General features: G+C 57.0%; 1 protein-coding gene across 4 annotated transcripts in view; it reads left to right on the forward strand.

Moving 5' to 3' along the window:
• Window positions 1-13,933, forward strand: part of OSBPL5 (oxysterol binding protein like 5) — a 56,964-nt gene extending 43,031 nt beyond the window's left edge. For 3 of the 4 annotated variants that reach the window (XM_019755662.3, XM_074336900.2, XM_074336899.2), the window contains exons 12-22: window positions 1,200-1,298; window positions 1,679-1,775; window positions 2,865-2,963; window positions 8,016-8,113; window positions 8,588-8,677; window positions 8,753-8,889; window positions 9,629-9,814; window positions 10,103-10,229; window positions 10,509-10,647; window positions 11,301-11,403; window positions 13,014-13,933. In XM_019755662.3, the coding sequence (XP_019611221.3) occupies window positions 1,200-1,298; window positions 1,679-1,775; window positions 2,865-2,963; window positions 8,016-8,113; window positions 8,588-8,677; window positions 8,753-8,889; window positions 9,629-9,814; window positions 10,103-10,229; window positions 10,509-10,647; window positions 11,301-11,403; window positions 13,014-13,152 (1,314 nt within the window). In that variant the 3' untranslated portion in view covers window positions 13,153-13,933. Of the gene's footprint in view, window positions 1-1,199; window positions 1,299-1,678; window positions 1,776-2,864; window positions 2,964-8,015; window positions 8,114-8,587; window positions 8,678-8,752; window positions 8,890-9,628; window positions 9,815-10,102; window positions 10,230-10,508; window positions 10,674-11,300; window positions 11,404-13,013 lie in introns of all 4 variants that reach the window. The other variant, XM_074336897.2, reaches the window with a different exon arrangement.
• The last annotated feature ends 1,178 nt before the right edge of the window (window positions 13,934-15,111 follow it).

Raw genomic sequence — 15,111 nt, forward strand, 5'->3', positions numbered from 1 at the left:
GTGCCCGCCCACCCTCCCCAAGCCCCACATGGCCTGGAAGGATTGGTGGCCCCAGACACTGAGATGGGGGACAGGCTCTGACTTTGCACAGAGGGGCCCCCTGGCCTGCTCAGGTCCCTCAAGGAAACAGCTTCCACACACAACTGGGCAGCAAAGGGGTTTTCAACCCTGAACCTCAGGGTACCCTCGGGATCCATAGTGTTTTAGTTGTGGAGCCCCTTTGGAGAACCCCAAGCCCAGGCTCAGATAAGCACACGGCCACTCTCGTAGTAACGGGAGGAGACTGCATCCCCACCCGCCACCCCTGGGGTTCCCTGGGACACAAGTTTGAAACCGCACTTCTGGTTCCACAATTCATTGTGTAGGTGGGGAAACAGGTTCAGGGAGGGGAAGGGACAGCCCCAGAGTCACAGAGCAGGCTGGGCATGGAACCAGGTCTCCTGACTCTGCAGAGGTGGACCCCACGGGCCTGGGCTGGGCCAGGTGTGCACACACACTTAGCAGCGCTGCTTGCATGGGCCGTGGGGCAGCTCCGGGTGGATTCCGCAGAGGAGGCTCCGTGGAAAGCGGTCTGGGACAGGACCATGTGCTGCTGCAGGGTCAGCTCAGAGGGGCACCTGGTAAGCTTGGCAGAAGAATCCAAGGAGGCTGCAGATGGGGCGCTGAAAGGCAGCGGCAGGTCCCTCCAGGGCGCTCTGTGGACAGTTACAGTCAGGAGCCCAGTCTCCATGGGGAGGCGCATAAGCACACACAGCTGGAGGTGACAGGAAGGTGTGAAGGGGGTGGCCTGGCTACTTCAGATCAGATCCGGAGGTCTGAGCTGGACCACGTGGAGACCGGATGGAGGGCTCTCCCGTGAGAAAAAGGATCCCCCTGTAGGGGAGTCGAACTTGAGCTGTTTGGGGAGCAGAACGGTGTTGAGCTTGGCTGAAGCAGAGAGAAAGGGGGGTGGAGGGGAAGGGGGCCGGGCAGGAGGATTAGAAGCCACTGGGAGCTTTGAGCAGACTCTGCGTTGGCTCCACCCAACGGAGAGTGTGACCTGGTGGGGGGGTCTCATGTTCCCCTTGGAGCCCAGAAGTGGACAGGACAGGTCGTAGGCAGGGCCCAGGCAGCCCACACTGACCCTCGGTCCACTCGCACACCAATGGCCCAGGCCCACCCCACTTCCTCACATGAGGTTCTTTGTTCATTGCCTGCAGGGGATCAAGAAGCCCTACAACCCCATCCTGGGAGAGACCTTCCGCTGCTGCTGGTTCCACCCCCAGACCAACAGCCACACCTTCTACATAGCGGAGCAGGCAAGGGCCCCACCCGGGCTGCCCCTGGGCTCTGCGATGGGCGGGTGGGCAGTGGGCAGGGGTGTCTGACCCCAATGCAAGTTTCTTCTTTGTGGCCCCACCTCTGCTCATCGGAAGTACTCCCACCCTCACTCCTGCCAGCTGGGATTCTCCCAGGAGGTGCAGACACAGCACCATGGCTGGGGACCTCCCTCCTCCCCAAGGGCACTCAGGCCCAGCTTCCCTGGGCATCAGGCATGAGGACCCCGGCTCTTGGGGCTGAGAGGGTACAGGGTGTGAGGTAGAAGGCAGCAGGGGCTTCTCATCGGGTAGCCGGACTCTCGCCTCCCTGGGGCTGCCCGCTGCGAAGGCCATTCCAGGAGCTGCCTCTCTGCCCGCAGGTGTCCCACCACCCACCCGTGTCTGCCTTCCACGTGAGCAACCAGAAGGACGGCTTCTGCATTAGCGGCAGCATCACAGCCAAGTCTCGGTTCTATGGTGAGGGGCTCCCCTGGGCTCACCCCAGGGCCTCAGGCAACTGGAGGGAGGGTGAGGGGATGGGGTGGGAGTGGGGGATGGGTGGGGTGGGGAATGGGGGTGGGGGGATGAGGGTGGGGATAGGGGTGGGGGTGGGGATGGGGGGTTGGAGGGGAGGACTGGGCTCCTGGATTCCATGGTCACCAAAACCTCATGGTGGTAGCTGTGTGTGTGTCCCTCCAGCCTCTCCCACTCAGGGACCACGTGGGTGGGAAAGTGCTCAGAACGTGGAGTCAGGCAGAGCCCCAGGCTCCCGCCCTCTGCCACACAGTCAGCTGTTGGTAGGGCTGCTGTGAGGCTCATGAGAAAGAACCTTCCAGGGAAGGCGCAGTCTGGACCCGAGCCGTCTGTCCCATAGCACCAGCCACACACGCTATCTCAATTGATTAAAACAAGAGAAATCTTAGTTTAGTTTCCAGTTGCACCGGCCACATCACAAGGGGTCCGTGGCCACGTGTGTGCTGTGACCACCATGTCAGACGGCACAGAATAGAACATTCCGTCATCACAGAAGGTTCTATCAGACAGTGTCACACTAGAGCCTGGCACAGTGGGTGCTCAGAAAGCATTTGTTTCCATTTTCCCATCAGGGGTATCTTTTGTATGGTTTTCTTAGTGAGCAGGTGTGCTTTTAGCACCAACAGTCTGCAGAGGACACACAGGTTGAGGCCCTCTCCACTGCAGGGCCCCCGTCACTCTGTCCCCTCATCCCAGGGGGCCTGTCCCCGCGCTACGCTATGGGGGGTTGGCGTCAGAGCAGGGGCTCCGACTAGTTACACAAGGTTCTCAGCCTCCATCCCAAGGACCCCTGCTTTCAAAGGAAGTGAAATAAACATTCCCATGTAGCAGCTAAGAAACTCCTCAGGACCTGGTGGGGCTCTTACAGAATCTGAGGCAGACAGGTAAAGTGACCCTCCCACGGTCACACAGCTGGACCTGCTGGGGCTCCTTCCAGCTGTTGGAAGGGAGCTCTGAGCCTGTGGTTTGGGGGGGGGGGGGCTCCCATATGCCAGGCAGGGGTCTGTCTCCACTCACTGCCCATCTCTGCAGGGAACTCCCTGTCAGCTGTGCTGGACGGCAAGGCCACGCTCACCTTCCTGAACCGGGCAGAGGATTACACCCTCACCATGCCCTATGCCCACTGCAAAGGTGAGAGGCCGCGCGTTCCCCACCCCGAGGCAGAGCCAGGCTGGCTCCGTCAAGGAGGGCGACTGGGCTCTGAACACTGGTCCTTGTTCGTCTGAAGATGTCTTATTTTTATCCTTACTCTTCAACGACTTTTTAGCTGGGTATAGACCTGGAATTCTGTTATTCTTCTCTCCTCTGTGAAACATTTGATCTGGCTTCCATTGTGGTTGGTATCACTGCTCGGTCAGCCCATTTGTTACATCCTCTGCTTTACTCTCTAGCTGCGTGGACGAGCTTCTCTTGTCTTTGGTGTTCTGCAGTCTCCCTGTAGTATGGCAGGGTGTGGGTTTCTTTTTTATTTTTTAATTAACAGACTTTATTTTTTAGAGCTGTTTTAGGTTTAAAAAAGACTGAGCAGAAAGTACAGTTCCTATATGCCCCTCCCAATCCCGATGCGGCTACAAACATCTTGCTCTGGTGCTACATTTGTTACAGTTGATGAATCAATATTGATACAGTTTTATTAACTCAAGTCCCCAGTTTCATCAGGGTCACTCTCCTTGTTTCTGTTCTATGGATTCGGACTATATAACGTTTCCACCCTTACAGTGTCACAGAAGAGGTTCCCTGTCCTAAAAATCTCTTATGGTTGGACGTGAATAGACTAAGTCGCTGATTCGTCCCTCTCTTCCCCCGACACCTGACAACCACTGATCTTTCTACTGTGTCCGTAGTTTAGCGTTTCCCAGAATGTCATAGAGTTGGAATGACACACTCGTGGCCCTTCTTTCACTAAGCAATATGCACTTACGTTTCCTCCAAGCCTTCTTGTAGCTTCAGAGCTCTCGATTTCTTTTTTATTTTTGGTGCTTGAGGGTTTTGTTTGTTAGAACTTTCTTAATCTGAGGTTTCATGGTTTTGGTCAAGTCTGGGCATTTTTTTAGCTATTATTTTTTAATGCTGGCTCCCCAATTTCTCTTTTTTTCCTAGAACTCCCATTAGACATAAGTTAAACCATCACATTCTATGCTCTTCATCTCCTATCTTTTATCTCTTTCTAGATCATTTCTGTAGGTCTAACTTCAACTCCGATTAACCTGATGTTTAACTCACCCACTAAGTTCAATTTTGACGTTTTGGGGCTTTCTCCCTAAAACTTCTCCTTGGTTCCATTTCAAAGCTGCCTGTTCTTTTATACTCGTGCCTTATTCCTTGATTGTGTTTGCAATTCCTCATGAATCTGCAGACATTGTGAACGGGGTTGTTTTATATTTTCTATCTAGTAATTCTCATATTCTATCTCGTTTGTCCCGTGTCCGCACTGCCCACAGCAGTGACTTAGTACATGCGCAATAAATATTTGTCCAGCGGATGACTTTTTCTTAAGGCCTTGGGATTCTCATTCTGCTGGGGTTTTCCTGGCATATAGTAGGCTGGCTGTTCCTGGGCCACACAGGAAGAGGCGATTTGAATCCCAAGTTCACTTTTCTCACTCGTGGAGGAGTTTGTTTGGATTTGCCACCATAGAGCCCAGGCCCTCGACTGTCCCTCTGTGATGGATGGATGGATGGGCTTTCTGCAGCTCTGTGCCCTTAGCTGAGGGTGTAGCCAGGTGAGAGTCCCAGCCTTATGGGAATGTGTCAGGACACGTGTCCGTGTCATTCAGGCCCAAACCCCCTCCTGCTCCCACAGGAACCTGGGACGCCAGGGTCTCAGAGCAGCAGGCGTCTCCCGTGCTCAGCTGGGCAGAAGCTGTTCCTTCCTACTTCCCGTCCTTTCCTCCCTCTTCCCCCTTCACCTTTCCTTTTTGCTTATTTGTTTTTATCCCTACTTATTTCTCATACTTTTTTACTTGCTCATCTGCTCATCGATGCATTTAAAACATTTTATATTTTTTCAACATTTTATTATGGAAACTTCTATCGTCTATGAAACTACAGTGAACCCCAGCGCACCCACAACACAGGAGGCTGCCAGTCTCGATTCTTTTGTCCCCCCCACACTGTCCCATCTGATTAATTTGAAGTGAACCCCACACATAGTGTCATATGCCCGCTCCAGCATGTACCCCCCAAGGTGAGGGTTCCCTTCTGGACCATAACCAGGACGCTATCGTTACACCAAACAACACTAACCAAGGCTATTTTCATGGTACCCTCAGACGTCGTCAGTGTGCCAAGTCCCCTGACTGTTGCGTACACATGTGTGTTTGTGTTCACGCGTGCACACACGTGTTACACTCCATGTTTGAGCAGCGTTCCAAATCAGGTTCACACTGTGCTTGGTTCCTCTGTCTCCTGTCTCCGTCATGGCGTCCCTCCTTCTTTTCGCCCTGTAATACATTTGGTGAAGAAACACGATCATTTTCTTGTCTCGTTTCCTCCAGGCCGATTTACTGGCTGTGTTCACAGTGTCACTGAATGTGTCCCCGTCCTGGGTTTCCCTGTCACCTGGAAACTGACCTCGTCTCTAGAGCTTTGATCCTTTCAGGCCATTCTCCCCCCAAACTCTCGTGAGGTGGTTCATGTCTTTCCGACGTGAGGTGCGTGTGTCAGACTCTGTCCGCATTTGGGAAGCTCGCAGGGGCCAGTTCTCACAGCCCGATCCACTGTCCATGAGGCTTTGCAGGCCAGTGATGCTTCCAGCTTCTCCTCCATGGGGCAGAGGGAGGTTGTGTGAAGAGAAACCTCCCCTCGTCCCGTCCTGGTACCGGCAGGGTCAGACGTACAGGATAAAGGCCGGATGTTTTCTCTTGTCAGAATGGTGAGTGTCCCCTGGTGGCCTCCAGAGGTGCCCAGGGGAGGCCGTGGCTGCTTTGGGTGTCATGTGATCAGAACCTGCGTGGTCACCGCTGGCATCCCAGCTGGTGTGCTCCTCGTGCTCCCTGTGCCATCGCGGCCGTCGGCCTGGCTCCTGGGCCCTCCCTGCACAGCCCTCGCTGTCTGCTCCCTTCTGCTGTGGCACCATGGGACCTCCAGACCTGGAACCAGCCGTGTCCCCAGGGAACCCAGGGGCCTCCCAGTAGAAGTGACAGAGGCCAGATCTGTTTCCCATAAGTGGTGTCCTTATTGGTTCCAGGCTTTCCAGTGCGCTCAGCATTGAAAGCTTTTTTTTTTCTTTTTAAAGATTGAAACAGGTCATGAGTTCACACGTACATTTCCAATCCAGATTCAAGACAGTAGGGTTTTGTGAGTCCCGATGACCTGACCTCTGAAACTTCTTTCCCCCACACCACTGTCTTTTTCAATGACACCACCATGAGGACTTTTTGTCTTTCCGCACATCACACCTGGAGCGGTCAGAATGACAGGACTGAACCTGCCACCAATGTGACGATGACTGAAACAGTGTGTGGCCTGACTTGTGCGACTGTTCCCTCCCTAAGTGTACCCTCTGGGATTTGTAAGGTCATCCGGAAACGTTCCCTCCGAGCTTGTCCACCCAGTGGAACCCACTTTGGGTCTTTTGTTTCATTTACTTTTTTGTTGATCTTTAGATTCCACATATAAGTGAGGTCATATGGAATTCTCTCTCAGTCTGACTTATTTCACTTAACATAATGTTCTCTAGGTCCTTCCATGTTGTTGCAGATGGTAAGATTTCATTCTTTTTATGGCTGAGAAATACTTCATTGTATAAATATACCACAGTTTCTTTATCCAGTCGTCTATTGATGAGTGTTTCAGTTGTTTCCATATCTTGACTGTGTGAATAGTGCTATAATAAACATAGGGGTGCATATACTTTTTCGATTCAGTGTTTTGGATTTCTTTGGAGAAATACCTAGGAGTGGAATAGCTGGGTCATAAGGTAGCTCTATGTTTAATTTTTTGAGGAACCAACATACTCTTTTCCATAGGGGCTGCACCAATCTGCAATCCCACCAACACTGCACCACAGTTCCCTTTTCTCCATATCCTCGCCAGCACTTGTTTGTTGATTTATTGATGATGGCTATTTTGACAGGAGTGAGGTGGTATCTCATTGTGGTTTTGATTTGCATTTCCCTGATGGTTACAGACGTTGCGCATCTTTTCAAAGGTCTATTGGCCGTCTGTGTGTCGTCTTTGGAGAAATGTCCATTCAGGTCCTCTGCCCTTTTTTAATTAGATTGTTTGTTTTTTCGGTGTACAGTTGTATGAGTTTTTCATAAATTTTGAATATTAACCCTTTGTTACATGTATCTTGGCAAATCTCCCCCCATTCAGTAGGATGTCTGATTTTAATGTTGATTTCTAGGCATTTCGTTTTTAATTTCATTTTTCACAATTACGTTAATGAAATATTTACCTGGTTCCAAAGTGAAAACAGCAAAACTAGGTCAAGTCAAAGGTGTCTGGGTCTCTCTCAGCCCCACAGCCCCTAGTAGGGAATCAGGGCCCTGCACACCTGCCCTGCAGCCGCTGCCCTCCCCCGGTCAGTGATCCCGGGTACACCGCCCCCCAGCAGCTCAGAACCCCCATCTCTTCTGCACAGCTTTTCCATCGTGTGTACAGAGGGAGTTGGGGTCTTCCTAGCCTTTTGCTATTGCAATTAGCTCATTTTTTCCTTTTGTGAAAGAGACATTTTTTATCCCCCATTTCTAAGTGTTTTAGAGTTTAAGTGTTTCTTAAAATTAGATTAAGTGCCCATATGGCCAGGACGGGAGATTTTCTCTCCTTCGTTATTAAGTAACATACGTATCAGCTGAGAAGTACTAATGAGCTGGGCCCCTCCTGGGCGCAGCAGTGAGCAGGCGGACGTCTGCCCACAGGAGCTCACATTGGAGCAGGACCTGCAGCGTCACATGAAGGTGACCCAGCAAAGCGTGGGGTGTCTCCTGCACAGAGCACCTCACACGAGCAAAGGCCCAGGTGCAGTGACCCTGTTTCCTAGGGAGAGAGGGTCACTGAGGAACCAGGCATGGCCCCCAGGCTCCACTCCCTACACGGGGTCCTCTCTGCCCCCAGCCTCTGTCCTCTCCCCACCCCCTTCTTGCCCTCCTGGGGTCTGACACAGGCCTCTCAGGGGTTGAGTTGCTGGGTGAGGACTCGTCAGGGCCGGGAGATGATCCCTGACACCGCTGTGTTGCAGGAATCCTCTATGGCACCATGACCATGGAACTGGGGGGCAGAGTGACCATCGAGTGCAAGCAGAACAACTTCCAAGCTGAGCTGGAATTCAAGCTCAAGGTAGGGCTGGCCGCACCCCCTCCAGCCTCTCCGATGGCCATGGTGGGCGTGGGGCTTGGGCTGGTGCAGCGTGAGGCCTCGGGGATCCCCGGGGATCCCCCTCCTGCCCTCCTTGTGCTCCAGAGATGGTTTCCTGAGTAAGTGCGCCCAAGGGAGCAGCTCTAGGCATCCCCATGGTACAGCCGGGGCGCAGAGAGGGCAAGAGGCTGGCCAAAGGCCACACAGCAGAGCCAGGAATGGCTCTCAGGGGGCTTGTGCCCCTAACGGGGACCCTGCATCCCTGAGATCAGGCTGAGTCATTGGGCGAGTGTGGCCGCCTCTAGCTTCTCATTCACTGGAGGCTGAGAGCCCACACCCCCGAGACGGTGGCCACCCTATGTCCCATGAGGATATGCCACCGGCAGGGGCCTCCCCCCAGCTCACCCAGGGGTACCGCCACCACTCACTGGCCACCATCTCGATGTGTCCCCTCAGCCTTTCTTTGGGGGCAGCACGAGCATCAACCAGATCTCGGGAACGATCACGTCAGGACAGGACGTCCTGGCACATCTCTCTGGACACTGGGTAAGAGCCGTCCTCAGGCAGGCCTGGGAGGGCTGTGTGACTAGCACCGCTGACCCCACTTTGCCATCCGGGCAGGACAGGGAGGTGTTTATCAAGGAGGAGGGGCGAGGAAGCCCAGAGCTCTTCTGGAACCCGAGCGGGGAGGTCCGAGAGCAGAGGCTGAAGCGACACACGGTGCTGTTTGAGGAGCAGACGGAGCTGGAGTCTGAGAGGTGAGGCCACCCAGAATCCAATGGACCTCGCTGACCCCAGCCTGGTGTGACCGGTGGGCACCTGATCTCCAAGTGGGAAGGGCTACGGTGCTGGGAGCAGGTACCCAGGATGTCCCTGTCAGAGGTGGACCTTAGAGTGGACCCCTTGTGACACATGACATGTCCTGTGGGGGCAGCTGGAGGGAGAGGGACTGAGGCCTGGCAGAGAGCCAGCTCTGGGGCCTGTCACTGCCAGCAGGTGACCAGCTGCTCCACAGAAAGGGCCCTGCTGGTGGGAGGTATAAGCTCAGGTAGGAAAGAACCATCTCATGGTGAATCAACAGCGTCCCAGGAGACACGGGCACCCCGAGAGGCAGTGAGCTCCCCATCACTGGAGGCAACCAAGTAGAGGTTACTCTAGCCTCCCCTCCAGTGCTGAGGGGGGCGTGGCTGCCCAGATCTTCAGCTCAGAGCAGGTGCCTGCCTGCAGGCTCTGGCACATGAGAGGCAGTGAGATCCCTGTCACTGGAGGCAATCAAGTGCAGGTTACTCTAAACCTCCCCTCCAGTGCTGAGGGGGCATGGCTGCCCAGGTCCCCAGGTCATAGCATGTGCCCTGCCTGCAGGCTCTGGCACATGAGAGGCAGTGAGCTCCCTGTCACTGGAGGCAATCAAGTGCAGGTTACTCTTAGCCTCCCCTCCAGTGCTGAGGGGGTGTAACTGCCCAGGTCTTCAGCTCAGAGCAGGTGCCCTGCCTGCAGGCTCTGGCAGCACGTCACCAGGGCCATCAGGGAGGGTGACCAGCACAAAGCCACACAGGAGAAGTTCTCACTTGAAGAGGCTCAGCGGCAGCGGACCCGCGAGCGCCAGCAGAGCCTTGCTCCCTGGACACCCCAGCTATTCCACCTGGACCCCTCCACCCAGGAGTGGCGCTACCGATATGAGAAGTGAGTGCCGGTGGGCGGTACCCCAGGGAACGTGTGATGGGCTGGACCAGCAGACTGCCCAGCCCAGGGCCTGAGAAACTAGCAGGGCCTCCGCTCCCTTGGAGCACGTGATGGGGCTGGGGTCATACAGGGGTCCCCTGGTGGCCCTTCCTGTGGGCCCTGCACACTGGAGCAGGCAGCGGTCACTCTCGTGGGGGCTCCGGCCACGGCTGAGGGCGGGACTGGGATGGTGTCCCCTTCCCCCAAGGGCCACTGTCCCTGCCAACGGATGTCCTCTGCGCCCTCCAGCCACAGCCCCTGGGACCCCCTGAAGGACATCGCCCAGTTTGAGCAAGATGGGGTTCTGCACACCCTGCAGCGGGAGACCATGACCCTCCAGACCCGCTTCATGGGCAGCCCGGGGCCCAGGTGCCAGGTCAGCACCCCCAGGGCACAGCCGGGGCGGGGGAGGGGTGTGTGTGACTGTTCCCCGCCACACCCAGGCCAGGAGTCACACGTCCCTGTCTCCCTAACCCAGCAGCTTCCTCCTTTCGAGCCACCTCTTCTAGAGCTGTCCTGTCACAAAAGGGCTGATGTCCCCGAGGCCAGCAGCACCCCCAGCAGGCCCCCAGGGCTGCAGCTGGAGCACGAGGCCAGCGCAGGGTGTGGTGGGTGTGGGTGGGTTCCCGGCCCCAGTAGCTCCATCACTCTCCAGGGACCTGGCCCAGACCTGCGGCTCCGCAAGGCCAGCGACCAGCCCTCTGGCCACAGCCAGGTCACCGAGAGCAGCGGTTCCACGCCCGAGTCCTGCCCAGAGCTCTCGGAGGAGGAGGAGGACGGTGACCTTGTGCCCGGTGAGCCCTCCTGGGCCCTCTGCAGGGTAGGAAGGCCAGAGAAGCCCCGTCCCCAGGTGGGCGAGTGGCTGAGTCCCCAGGTGGGCCAGTGGCCAAGTCCCTGCCCCGCCCTCCCTGCCCATCCTCCCAGGGGCCCTGCAGGGGCCTCCCGGAGCCCAGGGGCAGATGAGGGGTGTGGGAGAGGCGGGGACTCCCCAGCCCTGGGCCCAGAGGGTGAGGGCTCCTCCCTGGCAGCTAGTGTGGTGTGAGGGGCAGAGCTGGGCAGTGTCCATCTGTCTGTGACCCTCAGGTCCCACACCTGCCTCTCTCCCCATGGCCGTCACAGGCGGGAGTGCGTGCGTCTCCCCAGCCTTGTCCCCACACCTGTAGTGGAGAAGCCACTCTTGGCCATTTCTTGGCCCAAAGCTTATGAGAGGCCAGCTGAGCCTGGGGTCCCTCCTGAAACATCCCATGTGCCTGTCCCTCCCTTCCCTGTGTCATTAGCTTTGTCCTGAAGGCTCCTGTGAGATGGGGTGGGGCCCTGAGCTGGCCATGACCCCGGGACCCCTCACACTGTCTCCCCAGACATCCTAGTTCATCCTCGATTTTCCCCTCCCACTCATCCCGTGTCCCCTTGTCCCCTGGGTGCTGTGACTGGCGGGCGGCCATCCCAGGGAGCAAGAGTGTGTGCCCTCGGTGTGGGAAGGAGGCAAGGCGGCTGCAGGCGCTGCACGAGGCCGTCCTGTCCATCCGGGAGGCCCAGCAGGAGCTCCACAGGTAGGCCTGGCGCTGGGGCCCAGCCAAGCTGAGTCAGAGAGCGCAGGAGAGCCAGGCGGCATGTCACTGGGAGCTGGAGCCCTCAGGGCTTGCACAGGGCCTGGGTGTGGGTGAGGCAGGAGGAAGACCGCCCGGGGTCCTGCCCGGCAGGAAGTTCTGTCTGAAGTTCCCCGTGAGTGGCTGTGGTGGGTGCTGGGTGGACAGGAGCTGGCCAGTGTGGAGGGTGCAAGGAGCCCAGCGGAGCCTCAGCGGCCCCTGGTGTCTCCAGGGTGACTGCTGTGCTCACTGCACCCTTCATGGGAGCCCCTCAGAAAGGGCTGGGTGAGCCAGCACGTGAGCAGGGCAAGTCTGAGAGGTATCTCTGTGACCGTGGTGGGGGGGCCCTGGGGCCACGGGGGCCCTCCATGGGCAGACACCCCAGAGATGCAGCAGAGCCATAGTTTCCAGCTCCGCTCCACAGCCCGGCTCCTGGTCAGTCCTGGCTGCAGGACTCTCTGGCTGTGGGACCTCTAGCTGTCATGCCTCTGTTTCCCCCTCTGTAAAATGGGGTGACAGCGGTTTCTCTGGGGCGGGATTAGGTAGCTGATAGCCTCTGGGCTGCTTAGGAAAACCTAGGCCACTGAGAAGGCCCAGTCGTGCGCTGGGACTCACCCTTACTGACACTCCTTTGGAATCATTGTTACCTGCTCCTCTGTGAGGCTGTGGGGAGCGCCAAGAGAAAGGGAGCTGCCACCTTGAAGAATGGGAAGCAGTGCGACCTGCGTGGTCAGGGAGGGCTTCCTGGAGGAAGGTGTATGTGGGCAGGGCGGAGCCTGCAGAGGGGAAGCAGGTCAGGGCTGACAGTGTGGGCGCCACAGTAGGGCCCATGCTGGGAGAAGTGTGAGTCCAGATGGGCCAGGACGGTGGAGCTGAGCCCAGGGGCCCTGGGCACAGGGAGTGGGAAGCTGCCACCAAGCACCCTGGGAGGAGGCTTGCTGCAAGGCAGGTGGCCGGGAGGACAGCCCCCGGCTCCTTCAGCCGTCCAGGCACACGGTATGTTGGTCAGGGCAGGGGCGTGAGTTTCCTCGGGCTGCCCCAGCAAAGTCCCACAGAACGGGGGGCTTAAACCACAGACGTTTATTGCCTCTAGTCCTGGAGGCTGACCCCCGAGGTCCCGGTGTCGACAGGGCTGGTTCTGAGGGCTCTCTCCTTGGTGTGTAGACGGCCATGTTCTCCTGTGTCCCCACAGGGTCGTCCCTCTGTGCGTATCTGTGTCCTAACTCTTCTTCTAAGGATACTAGTCACACTGGATTAGGCTAATCACCTCATTTTACCTTGATTACCTCCTTAAAGACCCCACCTCCAAACACAGTTACCTTCTGAGGACCTCGGGGTTAGGGCTCTACCATATGAGTCTGGGGGACACAACTCCCCATCACAGCAGGGGTGGGAGGGGGGATGCAAGAGGCCCAGCTCCCCAGCCCTGACCCCTTCTCCCTGGAATGGGTGCCAGTGCCCTGGGCTCCCTCCCCTAAGGACCCCCACCACTTGCCCCACTGTCCCTGCAGGGAAGCAGGGTGTGTCTTCCTGTCTGGCTGGCCTGGCTGAGCCTCTGTACCCTGTCCTTGCAGGCACCTCTCGGCCATGCTGAGCTCCTCGGTGAGGCCCAGGCAGGCGCCAGCCCCAGGCCTCATGCAGAGCCCCCGCTCCTGGTTCCTGCTCTGCGTGTTCCTGACATGTCAGCTGCTCATTAACTCCATCCTCACCTAGGGCCCTGTGGGGTGGCGTGACCATATTCTGCAGAACTCAGCCGGTCCCCCACCCCTCCCAGGCACGAGCACTTTCAACCAGCCCTGGGGAGGCGGAGAGCCACCGAGAGCACAGCTGCTGTGAACAGAGGGGCCCACGGCAGCAGGAGGACAGCAGGAGGGACCTGGGGCCACCCGGCTCCTTTTGGGGAGGCGCTGGTCTGCACTGTGGGGCCCTCCGCCCAGCACCGGCCTTAATGCTCAAGCCAAATGCTGCTTTCATCACGCGACACGCTCCCTGGTCATCTGGCCTCATCATTCCCAGCCCAGCTTCCACTTGGGACTGATGGAGGCAGGGGGATAGGTGTCCTGCCAGGATTGGACAGTCACTCCTCGTCAGGGGTGAGTGGGAGAGGGGGTTGAGGAGCAAGCCAGGAATCCCCAGGGGTCCCCAGAGTCTCCTGGGTCCTGATGCACAGACTGTCTCTTCCTGAGACCCTGCCCATGTGGCCCTGAGTGGGCCCTGGTGGGACAGTGGGGCTGCTCCGAGCGGGCTGTGGGGGTTTTATTTTGCCATTGTGCTGTTTGCTCGGGCGCCCAATATATACCTGTGGAACCCGCCCCACCTCCTCCAGCCTGGCCTGGACAAGGCGGGATAGGCGCGTGTGTGTGCAGGAGGCTTGGCAGGCTGAGGACGGGGCCAGGAAGTCCCAAATTGGCCACTTTGTCCCACTGATGCGTCGTCTTCTGGTCTACACTTTTTTAATAAACGCAATTGCAACATCTTAGGGTGGCACCAAGCAGTGTCTGGTGTTGGGCCTCCGTTCCTGTGTCAAGTGCCATCTGTGTATGTGTGTGAGTGTATGTGTATGTGTATACCCGTGTGTGTATGTGTGTATCTGTGTGTGTAAGTATACGCGTGTCTGTATCTGTGTGTGTGTGCGTGTGTATGTGTGTAGTGTGTGTATGTGTATCTGTGTGTATGTGTAAGTGTATGTGTGTGTATATGCGTGTGTAAGTGTACATGCATGTATGTATCTGTATATGTGTGTGTATGTGTATCTGTGTATATGTGTGTCTGTATCTGTGTGTGTAAGTGTATGTGTGTGTATGTGTGTGTACGTGTATCTGTGTGTGTGACCACCCGCACACACAGGTACACACAGAGCCTTATTCTGTGTTGCGGTGGTACCCTCTGAGCTGATTGCCTCATTTTCCCGTGTTTGTATCCATGTTCTTGTCCCCCCCACCCCCTCAAGTTAGGGACATGTCTATGCTCCATTCCTTGAAATAAATGACACACATGTTGCATATTGTGTTCTTGGGGGACTTCTGGAAACAGTGGGGGTCTTCCTAGGGACACACTCAATGCCAGTGGGGGGCATCCTGCCAGCCATCAGATGAGCCTGCTGGTAACACTTCCGGGAGCTGCCCAGGCTGTTGGGGGCCCCAGGACCATTTCCCCACCAACCACCTCACCGGGCACTGCTGTCCCCAGTCACGCTCTGACTTCCGTTCCTGATACTCATAGCCTCCGGGCCAGAGTGGCAGGGCCAGATACTCAGGGCCAGAGTGATTGGCCTGCCTTTGCTGGGACAGCCCAGGATGTCCCTGAAGGAGGGGGTGGGGCAGCTGACTCCAGACCCGCCCACACAGCAAAGGGAGACGCAGCTCAGCCCTCATAGCACATGAAGGATGAAAGTGGGCAGAGGGGAAGAGGTGGGAGAGTGTCCATGAGGGGGCACAAGAGAGCACCCAGGGTACCACTCCCTCCAGGCCTCTCCACGTGGTCTCCAAAGCCCCAGGACAGGATGGGGCTCAGACGGGGGCCTAGGAAGGGGCAGGCAGGTGCTGCCATTCCAGCCCTCGTGCCCGCCTTACGCAGACCGGACTGCGCCCCTGAGGGCAGTGCCCTCAGACTGGCTGTGGACTCCCTTGTGGAGGCCCCAGTGCTGGAGAGTGGGTGCCTCCCCCAACTGGT

This window comes from Rhinolophus sinicus, chromosome 14, assembly GCF_057876585.1.
Source record: "Rhinolophus sinicus isolate RSI-liver-muscle chromosome 14, RSI-T2T, whole genome shotgun sequence".
In the NCBI taxonomy this organism is placed as follows: Eukaryota; Metazoa; Chordata; class Mammalia; order Chiroptera; family Rhinolophidae; genus Rhinolophus; species Rhinolophus sinicus.